A 22,867-nucleotide genomic window follows, 5' to 3' on the forward strand; every position below is an offset into this window, starting at 1 on the left:
GATGATAATACTACCTATTGTTATTTAAAATTAGAACAAACTTAAGTATACAAACTGGGCAAATGGGAGAAAGATACCTTCCTGATAAGTGTATTCCTGGGGAGAAGACTGGAGTGGGCGGGGGGGGGGGGGGAGGAAGGCAAAGCTTTGATCCCAGCAGCGTTTCTGCATGTGGCCTCTGCAGCCTAAGGAGGGGGAGCTCTGGGCTTGGCAGACCTGCCAGCTGGGGTGGTGGGGTGACTTGGTGGTGTCCGTGACTCATGCAGGAGTAGAGCAGGGCTCACCAGGGTAAAAGAACTGTGTGGGTTTGAGTCTCAGTAGGTGGTGGCGGCAGGTCCTGGACTCTTAGGACCCAAGGGGGGTCCTCGGCCCCGGGGAGAGCTGATCCCCTCCCAGCTCTCCAGCTGAGGCTGACAGTGGCCCCAGCTGATGGAATCCTTGCAGCAGGGTGGGCGGCAGTCAGGGAAAGCTCAGGGGGTCAGTGCCCTCTTCTGGGACACTCATGTCAGAGGCCCAGGTCTGGGTACAATGGTAAAGGTCACTCCCTTTCTCCGTACAGGCTTGAAGGCAGATGGCCCGCGCTGGGGCTCTGCTTCCTTCTCTTGGCGTCGGGGGTCTCAAACCAGAGTGGTCCATTGAACTTCCCTTTTCCTTTGTTGTCCCCGCTGAGGGCCCTCAGCACAGTCCCCTTGGCACAGGGATCCGGGCGCTCATGGGTGGGTGGACACCATAGAAGCACCCTCTGCACTCCGGAGGAGGATTTTGATGGTCCCCACCCTCCAGATGCTTCTGAGGTTGTGGGGATTCCAGAGCCACCGCTTCACAAAGCTCTTCCGATTGCCAGAAAAATGCAGCCCCATGAAGGACTGGGGGGTGGGCGGGGGCAGGGGGCCTGCTGGGAAAGCTCCTCCAAGCCTTGGGCACCATCACCCTCTTGGCTCTGGCGTAGACCCAGCCAGGTGGTGTGGTGGGCAGCTGTTGGGTCCGGATCCAGAGCTTCTGGTGGATGTGAGTAACTTGGCATTGATTCTAGACCCGCTGGCGGTGGGTGGGCCTGGGTCGAGGGTACCAGCGCACCCGGCAGGGAGCCGCAGCTCGGCCTTGACTGTGCTCAGGTACCTGCCCAGGTAGCTGCCCATGACCGTGGAGCGGTGGAGTCGGGGTCTTGGAGGAGGGATTCGGCTCCCAGACGGTCTTGCTGTTTGCAGTCGCTAAGTGCACAGGGCTAGGCTGACGGTTGCCATAGGAGCACAAGGACAGCGCGTGGGTTGTCTGCACGTTGGAGACCTCCCGGCAGTGGCTCCTGCACATGCCAGGACAGTGGACCCTGGAACGTCACCGTCTGCCGCCTGCTCTCGGAGGCCACGGGAGCCTCCAGTTTCCCACTGCTGGTCCCAGGCACTTGGCTCTGGGCAGAGGGGCCTAGGAGCACCTTGACGCTGTACGTGAAGTTTGAAGGGAGAAAATACAATAATTCTATCAGGTTCTGAGAAGTATAGAAAATTATAGAAGGGCACTATCTTTTGTTGCTTAAAAATCAGCATAAGGCACTTGAATGCTCTTCTAAGGAAAAACAAAGTATTTACTTTTATTAGTAAAGGGGATGTGTGTTTCATTTTCCAGACTAGTTACTAATGTCACTTTTTGCAATTTTGCTCTTAAGCAAATGGTGAAAGCCATTCAGGATTTTATGTTTTTACACCGGCAACGTTTATTTAATGAGGACTGTTCCATAATTTTCAACTTTTATACATTCATATATAGGTAGTCTTCAGTTTATGCACTCATGCCATTTCTTTCTTGTCATTTCTGGTAATCCATGTGTGCAGAGCAGAGTGAGGCACATTTCCAATTGCTAGTTGGAAAGCATCTGCAAAAACAGTGTTCAAAGGCTTATGGTAAGCTGATTGTAGCACTTCCGTTTGGAGGTCTGTTATTGGTCTGGCCCCAATATGGAGTGAAAGAGGTACAGAAATAGTAGCCAGCAGAGCAAGTATTGGATTAGGAGCAGGCCACAGATTTGTCTGGATCTGCGAGGTGGAAAACTGAATGAGAACACTACAAAGAGCTTGATGAGGAAGTACAAGGCTTCTGTGCTTCAGAGAGGTTGAGTGTTGGAAAAGCAGGGGGTCTGTCAGCTAACAGATGATGGAGACTGAGGTCCCTAATGCTCTCGTGGAGTAAAACGCTCTCTACTGAGTAATTCTTTGTTTTTTCCTTTTTGGTAGATTCCTTACTTAAGGAATGATCCTTAAGTATAGGATTTTGAAACGAAGGAAATTTCCTCTATAATTTTCTTCTTAATAAGACTTTATAATGGTACCCTGTTTCCCCGAAAATAAGACCTAGCCAGACAATCAGGTCTAACGCGTCTTTTGGAGCAAAAATTAATATAAAACCTGGTATTATCAAATCATATCATATATCATATCATATCATATCAAAGACCCGGTCTTATATTTAAATAAGACCGGGTCTTATATTAATTTTTGCTCAAAGACGCATTAGAGCTAATTGGCTAGGTCTTATTTTCGGGGAAACACAGTAGAAACGACTTTTCATTCATAGCTAAGATACCTCTTAAGATGGTAGTAATAACACCAGAGTGGATGGTCTGATGAAATTTGGTAATATTTGCTTACAATGTATTTTTTCTTCCCATCATCTGCAGAATTTCCCATGTCCTTCTTTGCAATGTAACCCAGCGGGTGTCATTCTGGTTTGTGGTTACAGATCCTTCAAAAAATCACACCCTTCCTGCTGATGAGGTACAGTCAGCCATAAGGTAATCACTGCTACATATGCCTTCTACCAGTAAATCAACTTATTGATTAATTCAACTGTATTTATAAATATTGAAGAATTCTCTCTCTGCTTCACAATGATTTATTTATTAAGATATCAAAGATTTCATTTTGTTAGTTTGTATTAGAGATTAGTGTAGATCAGTGGGTCACATTCGGGCAATTTTGCCTCCAATGAGATATTTGGCAATGTCTGCAGACCTTTTTGTTGTCACAGTTGTGGGGAAGCTTGTCACCAGCATCGAATAGGCAGAAGTTAGGGATGCTGCTAAACATCCAGCTATGCTCAGGACAGCACCACACAACAAAGAACTATTCTACCCCAAAGGTCAATCATGCTTTGGTTGAGTGACCCTAGTTTAAACATTAGCTAAGAATGTGTAGTACTGGGTTCTTTTGGCAAGAACACCATGTGTAGTACTATTGTGTGATGGTTCAGTAACTTGGGTTCTGGAGCCCGAATGCTTAGGTTTTGAATTCTGGTTGTGCTTCTTGCTAACTATTTGAATCCAGACAAGTTACTTCCACTGTTATGTTTTTCTCTTATCCTCTATAAAATGAGAATAATTATGGTACCCCTGTCTCAGAGCTGTTGAGATTAAATGAGTTAATAACTGTAAGGTGTTTTGAGGGACAAGTCATACCTGTTACTTTTATTTTGAAACCATAAAAATATTCCAATTTCTTGGGTCTCTAAGGAATCACCTTCCTTAGTCAATGTACTCTTTATCTTTAAAACATACATTTTTTAAAAAAGGTAAAATTGTGATTCATGTAAATAAAAAATAAATGCTAGCAAAGATTTTGTTACTTCATTAATTAAAGAGGAAACTAGTAGGATGTTAAAACCAGTTCAAAGGAGACTTCAAGGACCCATGCATACGTAGGAATTGAGGCATGGTGATATTCATTTACAAAAAGGTGCACCATCTATCCATCAGGCAGCAATCAGTTGTGTTCCACCAGACACAATTCACTTGATTTTCTGTGCACAAGAATCATTTACATTGTATTAGTTTCATACAATGTACAGATTTGCAAAATAACTGAAAGACAGTAAAGATTAGAAATTGTCCAGAAATGTGCATTTGCTGGATACTCAGTAATGTTTTTTACTCATTTCAAGATTTACAGTTTTTCCTGACAGTTCCCCCTCCTCCTCTCTTTGTGATCATAACAAACTTTCAAAAGTGAAACCCCTCCTCCTCTCTTTGTGATCATAACAAACTTTCAAAAGTGAAATGTATTCTTTACTTCAGAGAAGCAGAAGGATGCAGTTTGTTTTTATTTCAATTAATGTGCACTGTATGTGTGTCAAACTGCAAATCCCACACGATTGATGTTGGGCAAAGGTATATCGGAAGAAACAAACTATTTTTGGAAAAAGAAAGAATGAAACAAAGTAATTCTCTTTACAAGGCATTTATAAATTACTGAAATGCATATTATTCTCTTACCAAAGAGAAATATCTAGTGAAAGAACTCATTTGCTCTCTGTAAATATTAACATTCAAGATAATGAGTATATAATCAAATGCCAAAAGTTTTGTATGAACAATCATCTATTTCCCTTGCTGAAACAGTCTTTGAGGATCTATACCAATGGCAAATTATTTAATCTGCTTTAACAAGAAGGTTTGAACTAAGGTGTTTCTGCCCTTTTGTTACTAAGAATACCGTTAAGACCCACCAGTTAGGCACTAAGAATTAGGAATATCGTATTTCATGTGAAAAGGGATTTTATTCAAGCCCAGTGATTTGGGAGGGCTACAAGGAGAATGGAGGCACTGTAGTTAAACCAGGCTTCAGTTCATGCAAGGAAGAAGAGTGAGTGTTTGGGATGAAGGTCGAGGGTGTAGATGAATATGTTCACAACAAAATGTCTGTCTCGAGGTTCTAGCTGGAGAAGCTAGGGGGTGAGGATGGACAATAGAATGCGAATTTATGTCAGGGAATGGATAGGGCTCTTCAGGATTGTATGAAAATACAGGAAACGATACCAAGAGGGAAAAGAGTGCAGGTGAGAGAAATTTCGCAGTAAGAGAAATTTCAAGGCTGAAGAAGCTATATGGGTTGGCAAAATAGTACTAGTTCCACCTTATCCGCAGAGTACTTTTTGGTTCACAAGGTATGTTCTTATGCATCTGTGGTATTTCATATCAACACCAGTCATTTTTGAGTAATTATCCTTATCCCTGGCTTATCAGTGAGGAAATTAAGGCTCAGCAAGATTAATTGATTTGCCAGGGCCACTACGCTAGAAAAATCAAGAGTGAGGACTTGAACCCAGGCATGCTGCCATGATTCTTCCTCTCTCTATTAGAGTGTCCACAGCCTTTGGACTTAGGTGAGGGAATGCCTGGCCAGTTCTAAGATATCTGTTTTAGCTGTATTATGAGGGTCTGCCCTTATTCAAGGCCAATCTTGGCTGAAAGATATTCATGTTGATTGATACCTGTTGGGGATTTCAGTGGTGGATGGACATTTAGTCTATACTGGGCTAGAACTTGTAATCAGCCTGAGAGGTGATAAAACAGCAAAGTGGTAGCCAACCGGGTAGACAGAATGAGAATGCAGAGCAACTTTTCATTTTATTCTGAGTTATACCTTACTAGTGGGGTTCACGATTTTGTAGAAAGGTTTGTGTTCCCAGATTATCCATATTAGGTTATAAAAAAGAAAATATTCTATAGTTTGGTAAAAAAAATTATATTGAAATTATCCCCTGCTGTAGATTACCTGGTTGGGATTCTCCTTCACATTCATGAATAATCATGTCTCAGCATAGGTTTCTATTTACTAAAGGAGGTCTTTCCTGGTAGCCTGGTGCAGGTCTGCAGACATTCTCAAGCTACTATCAAATTCAAGACCCACTCTGTGCAATACATTAGTCACCAGCCACGTGTGGCTGTTGAACACTTGAAATGTCACCAGTGGAAGATGAGATATGCTGTAAGTGTAAGGTACACATGGAATTTGAAAGTACAAAATAAAATGTGAACCAACTCAATATCGATCACATGTTGAAATTATGATTTTTGGATATATTGGGCAAAAGCATATTATCAAAATTAATTTCACCCGTTTCTTTTTAAACAAACGCAGCTTCCAGAAAATGTTCGGTCACACATGAGACGCACATATTTCTATTTTCCGGTGCTGCTCTAGAGGTAGACGAAGTCAGCTTGTCTAGTGTGAATTCTGGAAAGACCATACAATAGCTCCAAGAAGTCTCCTCATCTAGTTTGGAAGTTCCAGTCAGAAATCCACTTTTTTCGTTTCAGTCAGATAAGACTTTGCTACTAGCCTTTCCCTAATTGCTACCACCACCAAAAGTGCAGATTCTCCCCAGGAAAAGTAGCATGTTTTCCTTTAAGTTTTCCAGACTTTTGGACTCCGAAAGCACCATTTACTTTAGTCATGTGGACCTACTTGCAATTTATTAGCAAATCACACTATACCATGTCTCCATTCCTGTGCTCACTATGCACTTTGGTGTAAAGAACTCTGACTTGTTCCTCAAAACAGCTCCCAAGTTGCCGTCTTAGGAAAGCAGCCCTGACTTCTCACTGTGATGTACTTAGCCCTCCACTGTGCTCCCACTGCGCCCTTATTTGCCTCTTCCATAGAACGTTTTGCACTGCACTGTGATTGTGGAGGGGCTGATCTGCCATTCTTCTAGACTGTAAGCTCCTTGGTATTGTTATTTCACTTTGTATCTCCAGCACAGTAGCTGCTATTAGGTTGGTGCAAAAGTAATTGTGGTTTAAAAGGTTAAAAATAATTGCAAAAACAGCAATTACCTTGCACCAAATTTTCAGCAAATGTTTATTGAAAAAAAAAAGATCAAGTTGATGGATTTTCAGCTGCTCCACACTTCATTTCTTTTCTCTTCCTGGTTTTCTTTTGTTCTCATATTTATCACCACTTTTTTACATATAATTTTATCTTTTGGGGCTGTTGGTATTTATGTAAGTCACCTTGAATGGTGACTTAAACTTAGAGTCCCGAGATTTTAATCTAGAAGCTACCTCTCAAGAAATAACACATGGGGGAGAGCTCAAAGCTCAGGACTTCCAGTTACTTCTAGGACATTCGAAACAATGGAGGGCAGCAGTACACAGAAGAGTACCTCGCTGGCAGCCAGCACTGCAGCTTGTGAAAAGAATACCACAGCATGACTGACCTCATCAAACTGTATGGTCAACCTGAAGTCTCTTGCTACAAGGATGTTATGTTTATAGAGATAGTTATAATCATGCAGAGATAGGTCAGTACCTTCTGTTTCTAATGTTCTCTTCTGTCTTGTTTTGCTTGTTTTTGATTCTCATTACGTTTTAGAATGAATAGGAACCGGATCAACAATGCCTTCTTTTTGAATGACCAGACTCTGGAATTTTTAAAAATCCCTTCCACTCTTGCACCACCCACTGACCCATCTGTGCCCGTCTGGATTATTATTTTTGGTGTGGTATTTTGCATTGTCATAGTTGCAATCACGCTATTGGTTTTATCAGGAATCCGGCAACGTAGAAGGTAAGATATTGAAAGGGAGTGATTTAAAGAGCATTTTTCATTTGTTATGACTTGGAAAAATAAGGAGAGGATTTTTCCTAGCTGAAGATAATGCTTTATATCTGAAACTTTGAAAAAAAGTGATTTTCAAAATATCACTTATGCTCTTGCTTTTAGAGACATTTTGGAGTCCAGCGTCCGTTACTTAACAATGGCTCCTTCCATGACTGCTGTTCTCTCTGTCATACACCACATGAATGTTACATATCCAGAGTCGTTTTAATATCCATGTTATGATTGTGTAAGCTGGATGTACCGAGCTAAGCAGACTTTGCGGGTAGGCAGAGTTAATCTTTGGTAGTCACCTACATCCAAATGCTAGCAGTTCCACAGCTCTTTCCGTGCCTCGCCTCCTTGGCTTACCTCTTCTTGGCCCAGTGCCTGAAGCCGCCACCTTGTCCCAGATACTTTGTTACTGCTTTGTACTTCCCTCCCTTTGATGGATGCTCATCTCTCTACTGCCTATGATGCTATTCTCCCTACATCGGAAAATAATTTTGTTTCCAAGTACCTCTCATTCAGAGGGGAAGTGAAGAGCTTTCTCAGCTTTCTCAGCTCTTCACTAGACACTTTCATGCTCCTAAACCTTCTCTTCGAATACAGAGGAAGAAGAATTCTGGTAAGTGGGAATCACACGGACATGCATTGGTTTCCAAAAAGGTTGGTGCCTAGATGGGGTATGTGCTATGTGTTTAGCCAAGTATGTGTTCAACTAAATGTTTATGCTTAGGTTTACTACTTTCCATGTGTTTCACCCTAGTTACTAACAGAAGGTAATCATTTTAAATCTCGGGCTTCATAAATTTTTTCACAAATGATAAAGGAAATGCTGTGGAATAAATGTGATTTATATCTAGTCCCTGAGTTAGATTCAAAGATTAAGATCAAGTTGTGCTTTCTTGGTTTTCTTGATCTTGGCATGACATGTCGTGCAAAGAGACTTGGTACAAGTTGTCTGTTTTGTTTTGGTTGTTTGTGTTTTAAAGAATATTAAGAAGGATTCTCTTGCAATATTTGAATATGTATGTTTAATATTTTTAAATTTTGCATTAATCCTAAAATGCTGTGATTCTATGGTTTCTAATGATGGTAACCTTTGTGAATTCACTTTATCTCCTTGGTTCCCAATTTTCTCTGTAGTACCATATAGTGTAAGAGTTAGAAAAATGGACTCTGGAGATAGACTGCTTAGATTCCAAGTATCTATGTCCTAGATTGTGCTCTTAGATATAATCCATTAAGTATGTGGATATCAGAAGGCACAGGCAATGAGTCAGGAAACTGGGGGGCTCAGGGGAATACAGTTTGTTGTGCTTGGGTCAAGTTGGTTAAATTATTACCACTATTATTATTGTTATTATCATGATTATTATTTTGCTATCGGTGCATAGATAACTTTGCTAGAGCAATAGCAAGTTCTACTGCAAATAATTAACTTAGTAGGATAAAAAAGGTTAATACAGCAAAGTGCTTAGAGTGGTGCCTGGTACGCCGTGAGCACTCAATAAGTGTTAGCTGTTACTATTATTTTATTATCCTGCCATTTGCTGGTCTTTCAGCTGGTTTGTGCTGGGATCAGCTATCTCTTTCCTTCTGAGAAGATTCTGCAGTAATGTCCTAACTGGGTGTGTAGCATCCTAATCTGTTGCCCGGGAGAGGTGAGGCGGTTGTGACAAGTTTGCCTTCACAAATTCATTTCATGTTCATACTAGGAAAACAGATGGACACATCTCTTCGTAAACCTGGAGAACATCAATAATTAACAAATACAGTCAGGACAATTATGACAACCTTCTGAGGATAAATTGACTTGTGTTTTAAGTTTGCTACAATCTGTGGTGGTTTTCTCTTAGGCAAAGTATTGCTTGAAAGGTGAGGAGAGGGTGCAGTGCGAAGTGGGAAGCGCCCTGATAATTGTGATGAAAGCCCTGTCTCATCATGGGAAAGATAGGAGTTGCCCCCAAAGCCTTTAGTCTGGAGGAAGACAAGAAAACTGCATATGCTTCACAGTGATGTCTGTACTAGACCTGTGTCTAGCCCAGACCAGAAGTAGGTATTTCAGTTGTCTGGTCAGCTTTATGATGAAGGAGATGGAAGTGATCATGGTGGTACCGATGGTGACGATGATATTGACGATGACCGGTATAATGGTGAGGGTGATGTGATCACGGCGATCGTGATGAAGCTGACGCTGTGGAAAAGAGCACCAGATCAATGCTCTTGGTTTGGGGTTCCCGTCTCAAGCCCTGGCATTTATTATCTGAGTGACCTTGAGTAGGTCACATAAGGAAAATTAGAATATTTTCCACCTAGCTCCCTAATTGTCGCAGAAATTTTAGAGCTAATAACTGTTCTTTCTTTGCTGTTCTTAAATGTATATACTCAATAAGAATCAAATACGTGTTTTGAGTGAAGCCTGAAGAGACTAAATAGGGTTCTAGGTCCACTCCTTTCACCAATCTTGTTCTATTCTGAAAGACAAGTTGCTCTACGTATTTGAGTCTGAGCTCCTTCCTCTGAAAAACAGGGATACTAATACAATCTGCATAATATTTCAATGGGAATTACATGAGATGATGTATGCAAAGCATTCTGGTTTCTGCCATCTAATAGGTGTTAATTATTGTTATCATCACTATCACATGGCAGATATAAAGCAACTTGCCTGCAATGGCATGGTTAGAAAGCAGTGGTACCTGTATTTAAAACTAGATGGGCTTGATCCCCAAACCCCCCAATCTCACCGTGCTGCAGTGCCCGCTGAGATTGTTCCAGCAGCACTGTTTCCCTCAGGAATCATCCTTATTGATTATGAGGACAGTCCCAATTTGCCAATAACTGATTCTGTGTTTCAAAATCACATTTGTCTGTCCTTTGTTGTTTTTCTGGCTATTCTTGGGCCTTGACTCTTCAGCCCTGTCTTGTTTGAAGGGAGACAGAAACACCCTTTCTGCTTTTAGCCGCCACTACTTTATCTTGAGCAAACCCTATTCCTTAACATGCAGTAGTTTTGAGGGCCACTCGATACTTCTTTTGTCCCCTATTTTCTCTGGATCTATAAGAGATAGTCACTCTCAAAGCTCCAGAAGCTTGTTTCAGGTATTTTAGTCACTTTTTGAAATCCTCTTCCTGAATTACCTGACATTGCAGGAAGAGTGGAAGTCATGACCACTCAGTTTTATTTTTCAGGATAAAGAATTCCCGTTTTTAGCCGAACATCAAATCAGAATGATCCAGAAAGATAGTTAAGTTTTATTATTCTTAGTAAGAGCAAGGCACAGGCAGTGAATCAGTTTATTACAGTACACCCTATGAAATGTGACAAAGTGCTGTATTACTGTTAGATAACCTTTGAGCCGCTTATCGTGTCCACCAGGCAGCATGTTACTGACACTGCAGTTTTTGAAGCCCAGCAATGCCAAGACTCTGAACAACTGGCTCTAAGGTCATGAAAAAACAACATGTATCTACTTTGCCACTGACAAAGCTTGATAAATTTCCACAGCAAGTTTGCTTGGAATCTCTGTGGTTGAGAAATCCTTCTAAAGAAGAGAAGCGTGGCCTCATCTGTTTGCATCTTCCTTTTTAATTCTTCCCAATTCCTTTCTGATGCCGGATGGATTATTTTTCTTTTGTGCTTGGGGAGGGGCAGGCAAGATTCCTTGCAGTGATCTGCATGGGTCCAGCTGTCTGCAATTTTTCTTCTAACTCCACAAAAACATTTTTTAAGTGAAGAAACTGATAAATAAACACTGGCCACTATTATTTCTAAGACGGTGTTGCATTGTCACCTACTTCAGACTGCTCCATCCACTAGGATTTTTGTAATATGGCTTTTATATTTATATACAGAAATTTCAGGATAGTATTTGACTGTTTAAAATCTATTTATTGTTATGGAGATTATTGTTCACTCCAAGCCCAATGCAGGGTAATTTGGGGGGAAATTGTGTAAGCTAGGAATTTTTTTATGATAATTTATAAATATACATTTGTTACCAGGGCATCATCCTTACTGAAACATCAGTCCTCTCTTTTATAATCCATAAAAAATTGGGGGGAGGGCATTTGTGAAATTTGGAGTTTTTCCTTTTTATGGAGTCCTTTCTTTTCACTTTAAGCCAAGGACCGTCTCTTCTAGCACATGGTGGGCACTTAAAACATAGTTACTGAATGAATGTTGGATCCTATGAGTGAAGTGATATGATTAGTGGTTATAGCACGTCAAATGCTTTTGCTTTCTGGAGGATGTGGAGTGACGATACTCCTGTCCGCAGGAGGAGGGGCCAAGACATTCTAGTCCTTGGTAGGTGACTTCACGTGGCTGGGGGACCTCCTCATCACATGAAACTCTGTGCCCACCCCAACCTGTGCTGAAAGCTGATCGCTGATGCTTGGAATGGCCAGTGCAGTGTCTTCACTCTGAGGATGGAAAAACCCAGCAGCCTATCTGTTCCTAGGTCTCTGGGACTACAGCCCCATCTTCCAACCCAGCATGGGTCTGTAGTGACACATTTAACAGTGGTGTATACAATGGCAAAATACTTTCAAGTGATGACAGGTATTGTCATCTACGCTATTGAAATGCTACTTTACCTTGCTTTATGAACTTCAACAATTTGAAATGATCTAGTAAACCATCAGCAAAGGCTGACAAAACCTATACTAACTCCTAATTCCTAAGGTAGGAAAATGAATATTTTCCTCCATCCATTTGAAAAAAATAACAAGAGATACAAGAAATATCACGTGTATGTTCCCTCCCTCCCTCCCTCCTTTTCTTCTTTCTCTTTCTTGTGGTAGATCCCATTCAAGTTAAACCTTGGGCTACTGTCTGAGTAACTTTGTCTACAGCATTAGTCCGTCCATCCATCATCCACCCATCCATCTGTCTAATTCGCTAGCCAGCCACCCATGTGTCTGTCCATCCAACTCTAAGCCTACTCTGTGTTGTGTCCAGATGAGCTGTTTTACGAAATATCTTTAAATTTAGATCTGTCTGATTGCTTCCTCCTGAGAGATTCAAGTCAAAAAATTTGGTGATGAGGTGGAGCAGGAACACAGAATTAAATATATAATATATAATTTTAGTGTATCTCATCTAGAAGCACTTGTCAGTTTGTCTCGTTGGTGCTGTTCACCAAATTTCTTCCTTGACAAAATACAAATGTCTCTTTATAATTAGTACATTGTGGGGGTGATACATTGCAACCATGTGAAAATCCTGTTCCCTACGCATTTCTCCCTCCATGGTTTCGTATTCACTGATGAGCCTCAGCTCAATCAATTGTTATTGTAGTGGTGATTTTCTATTTCTGTTGCTCCTTCTATATTAGTTGCCATTCTAAGGGCTCTCTCTTTTTTCTCCCTACCTCTATCATATTCTTTAAAGCACAGCAAAATGGACTCTTGAGTAGGACTAATGGGAAATTGTACCTCACTCATCACTGGGGCATCTTCACCACCTCCTCTCCTGCCAAAGACTCACCAAGGTTCTAAGGGGCTGCCACCATGGTAGGAGTCCATACTGGTCACCACTGCAATGCTCAGCACCCCAGACGTGTGATCTGCTCAGGTCTGCCTCTTTGGAGTTTCCATGGATTCCAGGGACAATAGAATCTTTAACAAGTCTGGGAGCCTTATGCTTAACATCATGCCTCCACGGGGCCCCAACACCTAACTTGTGATAAGTCTCAGGGACACTCTTCCTCCCTCTGGTTGCCTAGAGGTACCCACCTCTCTTTTCTCCCCCTGCCTCTATGATATCAAGCATAATTAGTCTTTCACAAAAGACAGGAAGAACTGTTGAATTCAAAGCTACAGTGTTCCCCACTCCAAGGAAATATTAAGGGTCTGGTTACCACTTGGGTTGGGATAGCAGGGTCTACAGAGGGTCTGAGAATGAGAAACTCAAGATTTACCCTGTCATATAGAGTGAGTTTTGGAATGACCTGGAGTTATAGCTGTGAGTTGCAATGTAATTAGTAAAATGTTTTGCTTTTTTTAAAGATTTTTTTTAATTGGGGAAGGGGAACAGGACTTTATTGGGGAACAGTGTGTACTTCCAGGCCTTTTTTCCAAGTGAAGTTCTTGTCCTTTCAATCTTAGTTGTGGAGGGTGCTGTTCAGCTTCAAGTTGCTGTCCTTTCAGTCTTAGTTGTGGAGGGCGCAGCTCAGCTCCAGGTCCAGTTGCCATTTTTCTAGTTGCAGGGGGCGCAGCCCACCATCTCTTGCGGGAGTTGAACCGGCAACCTTGTGCTTCAGAGGATGCGCTCCAACCAACTGAGCCATCCGGGAGCTCAGCGGCTGCTCAGCTCAAGGTGCCGTGTTCAATCTTAGTTGCAGGGGGCAGAGCCCACCATCCCTTGCGGGACTCGAGGAATCGAACTGGCAACCTTGTGGTTGAGAGCCCACTGGCCCATGTGGGAATCGAACCGGCAGCCTTCGGAGTTAGGAGCACGGGGCTCTAACCGCCTGAGCCACCAGGCCGGCCCCAGTAAAATGGTTTTTGAGTTTCAAAAACCCAACTTACAAATGAACACAACTATTTTGTAATGAGTAGAGCCAAGCAGTGATATCTGCAATTGATAACAGTTACTACATGTCTACAAAGTAGTGTGAGTTTGTTTCTTGATACCTCATTACAATTTGATTTTCACTCAACATTTACAGACCATTAATTTGTCAAATCCTGTGAGAGAAACTTACTGCTTTTTAAAATTCAATTTTTGTGCAGTTCTCCCAGAGCTAATTTTTTTAACTTGCCAATTTACCATACGTTTTCTTCATATTCCAATTTGTGTGTGTGAATGTATATGTATATATGTGTGTATGCAAACGTATTCATTCATATAAATATACACATATATTCATTTATGTACATATCGATGTATATTTACTATTTCAAATAAGATCACTTGTTCTGATCAATATGTGTATCTCACCCATGCTAATGTCTTATCTTGGTAGCATCTTTTCACCTCATGAGCTCTTTATGATCTTTGAAACTTATTTGAAAACATACAGTCATCGATTATTTCATCATTCTGAGGTTCCTCTCTTCCCCTTTCCTGCTCTCCTTGTTTGTACAGAAGACCATGTTTTCTCTTCATAGATCCCAATCATTCTTTTTATGTGTATTTAGGAAAAACAAAGGACCATCAGAAATGGATGACACTGAAGATAAGTGTGAAAACACCATCACAATTGAAAATGGCATCCCCTGTGACCCCCTGGATATGAAGGGAGGGCACATTAATGACACCTTCATGACAGAGGAAGAGCGGCTAACCCCTCTCTGAAGGGCTACTGTTTTGCTTCCCCAAGAAACTCAACACTTGTTTCTGTGCAACTGTTGAGTACCACAAATTATCAAAGGCAGATCACATATTTTGTTTCACCATTCTTCTTTTGTAAGAAATTTTGAATGTGCATGAAAGTGAAAGGCAATCAGTTATATTCGTGAAGACCATTGGAATCATAAGCTGTTGACTACTCCAAATACTCTGAAAGATTTCTCTGCGAACACAGTGTGTAAATGCAGTCATGTGGTGTTTGTAATTATTGATTTAAAAATGCATCAGTATTTAAGCATTTCCAGAAATAAGGTCAGGCCGCTATGTATACATATATATTTCATGCTCTGAAGGCCTAAGGAAAAATATTTTTCCAGTGGAGAATATCTATGATGTGATGTAGAAATCATTCAAAGTGAATCCTTTTTCTTATTGTTTATATCACACTGTCTACAACTAAGTAAGCAAGAATAAAACGTAATTATTGTAAATGGGATGGATAAAAATGAGAGTGTTGACACATAAAGTGGAATTTGATCCTGTTATCATACCAACAGTTGCTTATGTATTTTCTGTCAGTCAGTCTCTAATAGGGCGGCAGCTCTATTTGTTGGCTATTTGTGCAATTTGTAAAAGTACACTCAATGCTAATTTAATAAAGTGATAATCATCTCTTCTTGATTATGTGACTGATTGTAGTCTGAAGTTTATTTTCACACTGTGGAACATAATAAGCGTAATTTTTATTAATTATATTTAATCTGCTCTACAGCCTTGGAAATGAATTATTTCTGTTGTGTGTACCCTCACCTAAAGACATCTTATAATTTTTAGACTTGATTTTCCTCTCAGATAGGCCATGTGTCTTTGTAATTTTTTTTTAAACTTTTATTTATTTTTTAAGTGTGTTTTTCCAGGACCCATCAGCTCCAAGTCAAGTAGTCGCCTCAATCCACTTGTGGAGGGCACAGCAGCCCACACTGGCCCACGCAGGGATCAAACCAGCAACCCCGTTGTTCAGAGCTCGCACTCTAACCAACTGAGCTAACCAGCCGCCCCTCTAAATCCTAATAATAATTATTATACATTTATTCATAGAAAGAAAATGTGGTGCTCAGCCTCCCACTATCACCCATAGTTGATGTTGCAGTAACAGTTTCTAGCTCCCTTTCCTGCCTCCAGCGTTGCTCCCTGGATATCGACTCTAAGATGAGTAGTTTGCATGCAGAAGGTTTATCAAGGACTGCTCTCAGGAAATCCACCTATACGAAATGAGGAAGGCAAGTGTGGCAGACAGGCTTTCAGGTGTCTGCCATCTCCTGATGTTCACACTTCATGCAATCCCATCTCCTTGAGTGAGGACGGGAACTGTGACTTGCTTCTGATGAATGGAATACAGCCAAGGTGATGAGCCGTCACTCCTGCAATTACTTTATATTCTGTCTGAGTCTGTCTTGCTAGCAGACTTGTTCTATTTTAGAGACTCTCCTTGCTGGCTTGATGAAGTAAATGGTCATGCTGGGAAAGCCTATGTGAAAGAAACTGAGCAGCCTCTAAGAATTGCTGGTGGCCTCTAGGCACTGAAGGCAACCTTCAATCAATCAACACCCAGCAAGAAGCTGGGGTCCTCAGTCCTACAACCACAAAGAAATGGATTCTGTCAACAACTAGAGTGAGCTTGGAAGTGGATTTTTCCCCAGTCAAATCTCCAGATGAGAAGGCAGTTTGGGCAACACTTTGTTTACAGCCTGAGCAGAGGACCCAGTTAAGCTGTGCCCAGACTCCTGATCCACGGCCATTGTGAGATGATAAATGTGTTTTTTATGCCACTGAGTTTGTGGTAATATGGTATGCAGCAATAGGAAACTAAGAAAGGAGGATTAGCCAGAGGGAGAGGTGACCAGCAACTTGGTGACAACAGGCCTCAGCCAATCCTTCAGGGAGCTTAGGAACTGAGTTTGTCCCTGATTGAGGTAAGGTGGCTGGGCCCTTGTATCTCCACAGTAGCCAGTTATGGCCATGGGTGCTCTCTGGGGGACAGTCTGCCCTTGGGACAGATAGTTACCTATGGCTGGGGGCAATTCCCACTAAAGGTCTTAGCAGTGAGCCTTCAAAAGCTAATATTTCCAGAAGCTTGGGATGGGTACGTGGGCCCTGAAGAGGGGGCCTGATGGACCCCCAGAATATCCACCACATTCTCTCCAGTCCATTGGCTACAGTGTCGCTTGCATGAATATCCAAAATGTAAACCTAATCCTGTTGTTTCCTAACATAGAAGCTTTTATTTTTATTCATTTTTAAAATTAAGTTTATTGGGGTAACATTGGTTGATAATGACATTATATCATTTTCAGTTGTGTATGTTTATAATATAACGTCCCTGTATGCTATTGTGTGCTCACTTGTGGGCGTCTTCTCTTTAGGCTAAAGCCAGACTCCTTAGCACAGGGTCCACTGTTGTTTGACAACCTTCACTTTTCTCTCGAACTTCGTCTCTCATCTCTCTGTCTCTCTTTCATCAGTCATAGTAGTTTCCTCACTTCTAGGCCTTTGAACAAACTGTTCCCTATACCTAGGACACTCTTCCCTGTCTCTGAGCCACTCTTCCAGCTTGTTCTTACGGTCTCTTTCAAACAGCTTGCCTTTCTGGAGGTCTTTGCTGGACCTCCTGGCTATGTGCTCCTAGAACGCCCAGAAAATTATACTCATCTTGTTGTACTATAGTTATATTTAAATGTGTTTTATGGAGGAAGGAGGCCACAAGCCAAGAGTGCCATAGGGCTCACAAACGTCCTAATATAACCTTATCTCTCTAATCATTTTCATAACCTACTTCAGTTTGCTCCCACCTCTAACCAGATAGAATTAACCACTGCTTTGTAACCTCACCATATCTACACATCTTTTCAATTGTAATGATAATATTTCATTTTATTGATTTGCTAACCTTTCTATCTTCACTAAAATATAATATTTTTAGAGGCAGTCTTCAAGTCACTTAGCATAGTGCCTCATCCTCCTCTTTCATTCCCTTCCTTTCAGCTTTCTTTCTTTCCTTTATTCTATAATGATGAGAAAAATTGAATACAATCCCTGCCCTCAGGGAGCTAAAAGTCTCCATAGTCAGAGCCCAATAAATGTGTGATGGACAAGCAAATGTGATGGTAGCTGTCTCAAGCTCATAGTCTTACCCCTTCTGGAAAGCCTGCACCTCTTTCTGTGCATGGAAGAGTTTGAATTGTGGGTGCAAGATTTTTGACTTGAACACCATTTGTAGTTGGCAACCATATCCTCTTTAATATTGTTAGGCTTTTCTTATTTTTAGGAGAGGAATGAGATTTGATCTCTCAGTTGGCAATACATGATTTACTAAAGAACCATTTTCTATCTTCCATCCACTTGAGTTGTTCACTCCCAAATAGGGCAGCTTTGCATAGAGAATCATTGAAACATCATCTGAATTCAATCAGTGGGTACTAGCAAGCATGATCTGAGACATGCATTTTCTTCTTCTTTTTTTTTAAAGTACTGATTACTGTTTTCTATTTTAATTCAAAGTAATTTTTTTAAAAAGATTTCATTGGGGAAGGAGAACAGGGCTTTATTGGGGAACAGTGTGTACTTCTGGGACTTTTCCAAGTCAAGTTGTTGTCCTTTCAGTCTTAGTTGTGGAGGGCGCAGCTCAGCTCCAGGTCTAGTTGCAGGTTGTTAGTTGCAGGGGGCGCAGCCCACCATCCCTTGCGGGAGTCGAGGAATCAAACTGGCAACCTTGTGGTTGAGAGGACGCGCTCCAACCAACTGAGCCAGCCGGGAGCTTAGTGGCAGCTCAGCTCAAGGTGCCGTGTTCAATCTTAGTTGCAGGGGCACAGCCCACCATCCCCTGTGGGAGTCGAACTGGCAGCCTTGTGGTTGAGAGCCCACTGGCCCATGTGGGAATCGAAACGGCAGCCTTAGCTCCAACCGCCTGAGCCACCAGGCTGGCCCAAAGACATACGTTTTCAAAAGGGTGGAAATTGTTCTTGGTGGGGAAAAAAAGTTTAGATATTACAATGGTTTATGGTCCTCCAAAGGACCACAGTACATAAATAGACAAAAAGTATTCTATAGTATTAAAAATTAATGGGTGAGCCATTAGGAAAAGAGTCTAAAAGGTCTTAACAGTAGGAAAATGGTTGCGAAGCAGTGATCCTAGGTAAGCTTCTTGTTTTTGAGGCCTGGATAAAGCAATTTGATCACCAGATCGTTTTCTTCACTGTTGATTCTGGTGCCAGTGGGGATTTCCTCCACTTGCAAAGGTCTGCTCTGCTAAATATACCTTTGGGGGAAGTTCTCCATGCTAGCAGAGAGGTGCTATAAACCTGACAGTCAATATAATAGCAAAATGGAGCTTATGTCCCCTGCCTACTGCCTTTGACAAACACTCTGGGTAATTAGACAGCAGTCAATCATCAACTACACATTTCATTTTTAATTTAATGATCCTGTAATGTGCCACAAGAGAACACATTGGGAGGTGATATGTACTGGAAATAAAATGTTGTAAAGCAATTGGAAATATAGCTGTCATTCCAGTCTCCAAGCCCTTAGCAAAAACTACAATGAAACGGGAAAGACGGGAGCGTCTGAAAACCCAGTCACTACAGAAAAAATTAGCTGGGATGGTGATACCTGGACTTATTTCACAGAAGTATTGTAAATGCAAAACTTTGGGGGGTTTCTCGGTGTAGTTTTATCTTCCATGTTTTCCACAAGGACTAACTAATAGAAAATATCACTGTATAAAAGAATGCAGTGAGTTCTTGAACTTAGAATGATACGTGATCAGATTCCAGATGCGAATATCACCAAGTGAAATATGCACATTTATCATTCTCGTATAAGGAACCAAGAATAGAGAGAACACAGGTTAAGAACCAAAAAGAGTAAAAAACAAAACAAAACAAAAAACCCTTAGAGTCCAAATCCCCAGTTCTTATTCCAAATTCATGGGGCCCCTTAACACATTTTATTTCCCATTTTACATCTTGTTTTCCTTCATAAAAAACATCACATATCTAGCTACCTCAATTACATAAGCAAGTGCATGGACATTTTCTTTCCTTCTTTCCTACTATCCTACTATCTTTGTTCCTTCCTTCCTTTCTTCCTTCTTTCTTTCCTTTCTTCTTTCCTTCCTTCCTTCCTTCCTTCCTTCCTTCCTTCCTTCCTTCCTTCCTTCCTTCCTTCCTTCTTTTCTTCCTTCCTTCCTAAGAATTTATTGAATGTCTATTCTATGTAAGATATCATACTAAGTTCAGGAAATATAAACAGAGTAAGAATGTCCTAGAAGAGACCCATTCATTATTTATGACCAGATTAAGTTTATTACTAAGAATACTATTTTCTTTTAGGGAATTTTGGCTTGAATGAATGAATGAACAAATAGATGAATGAATAAACAAATAGATGAATGAATAATTTCTTGTTATTTATTGAGTTATTTTGCTCTTTATTTTAATAGCATTCTTTAAAAAATGATTTTATATCAGTTATGAGTACAGAATAAGAGCCATTTTATAAAGTGTTAGTCTCCTCTTTATTCTAACACAGTGGCGGCAGTAGTAGGGTACAGATTGTTGTTGTAAGTCTCTGTGGTGGTACTGGGCAGCAGGGGAATTTGGCCAGTAAAGAAATGACAACTGTGTTCCTACGTGTTCTTTTTCCATAGTTACCTCTTGATGTTGCTTATAATTTTTGAAAATTAGTGAATATATGACAATAATATGGATGGTGGGGTATTGGATGAAGGGAGACATTTAGTCAGACCAAGAGAGAGTGATACTATGTTTTTCTTTTTTCAAGTGTTTGATGTCTTTTGTCCCAATCTGAAAGTAGGTTCCCAGAACAACAGGGCTAGGTCATTTCCAAGCCTGTCGGTAAGGATGGAACAAGAGCTCCTGGGAATGGCATCAAACAAAAGTGAGTGCCAGTCACTGGGGGCAGGTAAGCCTGGAAGGTGCCATTGTCAGGTGCCTTGCTACAGTGAACAAGTGACCCTTACTTCCAAAATGTAGCAAAAGTTTAATTAAGACTTTTGTCTTAATTGCTCCTCTACTCCTTTGGTCATCCTAAATCATTGGTTCACAGCCCACCATAATTAGTGAACAATGAAGTGTTGTGGCCATATTCAATTTTTATCAAGGTTGCATTTAAAAATTTATGGGGTTGAACCATATGAAATTGCTGCTATGCAATCACTTTTGACCTACAAAAATGTCAAGTTCCTATGGTTCAAGCTATTAATTTGCTAGCCAGTTCTTTGGAATTTAGGAAAGATGTTCCATATAAATATGTCATACACGGTAAGACAGCCTTCAGGCCAGCTCACAGGACCATTCTGGCTTCCATTCCCATAACGCTGAGAAAATGCTCCCTCAAAGGTCACTAATGAATTTCTGGTTGTCAAGGTCACAATTTCTTTGCCTTCACCCTTCTGAATCTCTTTGATTCATTTTACAGTGTACGGGGCAGTCTGCCCCCTGCCCCCGACACACTCTCCTTTCTTGAATTTTCTGTGACATGGAGATGTTGAAAGAGAGAGAAATAAACAGGTGAAAAATTGAGTGATTTTGTGTAAAGTGTAGTTTAGCTTTCAGAGGTGAAAGAAAGAAGAGAATTGTATCTTGTGCATTCTGAAGACAATGGAGAAAATACTTGGTGTTGATGGTTCTCTCTGATGACCACCAATAGATTGCTATCCAGAGAAGCCTTGCAGTACGAGAGAGAAGGTATGCAAGTAGTCATTGTATATTAAATGAGTAGTCGCTTCACACAGTGGCGGAGAACAACAGGGCTATAGGAATACATATTCACAATCCCTTGTCTGCAACTCCAAAATCTGAACTTCTAAAAACGGTTTGGCAGCAACATCTGACCTGAACAGATATAATGTTCTATATGATCTTTATTTGTTGTACTTAATGGTCTTCATTTATTGTACTTAATATTATTGAATGCAGAAATATTCAAGTGTTTGGTAATAGGGTACCACTGGGAGTAGATTAATATATGGTATATACACAGTATTTTCTGTACTGCCTGAGTTCTCATCCTAACGCCACCATTTGCTCATTGTGTGGCCCCAGGTGAGCAGGGTCATAAAAGTGGAGAAGAAGCAATCCAGTGAAATAACATCTTCATTTGATGTAAATAAACTAGCTTTAAAAAGGAACTAATACTTGCCTTATTTGCCCAAAGGTTATTGCGAGAATAGAATGAAATAAATACTAAAAAAGCAAAATTAATAAAGAAAATGTGATCTGTGAATGAAATTTTTATTAAAATTGACTTGAGACTACTCAACCTGAAACCATAAAAAGGAATAAAAGAGTTTATTTAAGGGAAGTATTTTACTATATAAATATATATTCACATCAACAATGGCTGAATCTCAAGTACATAACCTTCCCACCTAGAAAGACACAACCACATGTAGATCTGATAGGGAGACAGCAGGTGGAAATATAGATAAAGTATCTATTTGCATTTTCAACACAATACAAAACAAAAAAATCCTAAAAAAACCTCCGCTAATTGCAAAGAAAACTCTCAAGGACACACTTCTAGCCCCAATAATACTGTAATTTTATCCCAGAAGATATCATTCTATATGATCCCTAAAGAGAGAGAGAAACAGAGACAGAGAGAAACTTGTGGTAACTCAGCTAATTATCCCAGTATTAACTTTAACTCAATTAGGTAATAAAGATCATGTTTTTAAATGATTACTCTTTTATTTTGATTCTATGACTATCATTGAACTAGTTGACAGTTGTTGAATCAATTGGCCTACCAATCAATTTAATTAAAAAATTTTGACTTGATGGACAAGCTGGGTTTTTTTTGCCTTTTTAAAAAATTTATTTATTGTGATGACAATTGTTAATGAAATTACATAATTTCAGGTGTACAATTCTGTATTACATCGTCTATAAATCCCATTGTGTGTTCACCACCCAGAGTCAGTTCTCCTTCCATCACCATATATTTGACCCCCTTACCCTCATCTCCCACCCCCACCCACCTTACCCTCTGGTAACCACTAAACTATTGTCTGTGTCTATGAGTTTTTGTTTCTCATTTGTTTGTCTTGTTTTTGGTTTATATACCACATATCAGTGAAATCATAGGGTTCTCTGCTTTTTCTGTCTGACTT

The 22,867-nt window shown here is 40.6% G+C and overlaps 1 protein-coding gene across 3 annotated transcripts in view; it reads left to right on the forward strand.

Moving 5' to 3' along the window:
* Positions 1 to 15,562, forward strand: part of CLTRN (collectrin, amino acid transport regulator) — a 28,588-nt gene extending 13,026 nt beyond the window's left edge. For 2 of the 3 annotated variants that reach the window (XM_081042791.1, XM_081042793.1), the window contains 3 exons: positions 2,672 to 2,785; positions 7,146 to 7,340; positions 14,523 to 15,562. In XM_081042791.1, the coding sequence (XP_080898917.1) occupies positions 2,672 to 2,785; positions 7,146 to 7,340; positions 14,523 to 14,679 (466 nt within the window). In that variant the 3' untranslated portion in view covers positions 14,680 to 15,562. The remainder of the gene's footprint in view (positions 1 to 2,671; positions 2,786 to 7,145; positions 7,341 to 14,522) is intronic. The other variant, XM_081042792.1, reaches the window with a different exon arrangement.
* Positions 15,563 to 22,867: the final 7,305 nt, after the last annotated feature.

The sequence above is a fragment of the Rhinolophus hipposideros genome, assembly GCF_964194185.1.
Source record: "Rhinolophus hipposideros genome assembly, chromosome: X".
Classification (NCBI taxonomy): Eukaryota; Metazoa; Chordata; class Mammalia; order Chiroptera; family Rhinolophidae; genus Rhinolophus; species Rhinolophus hipposideros.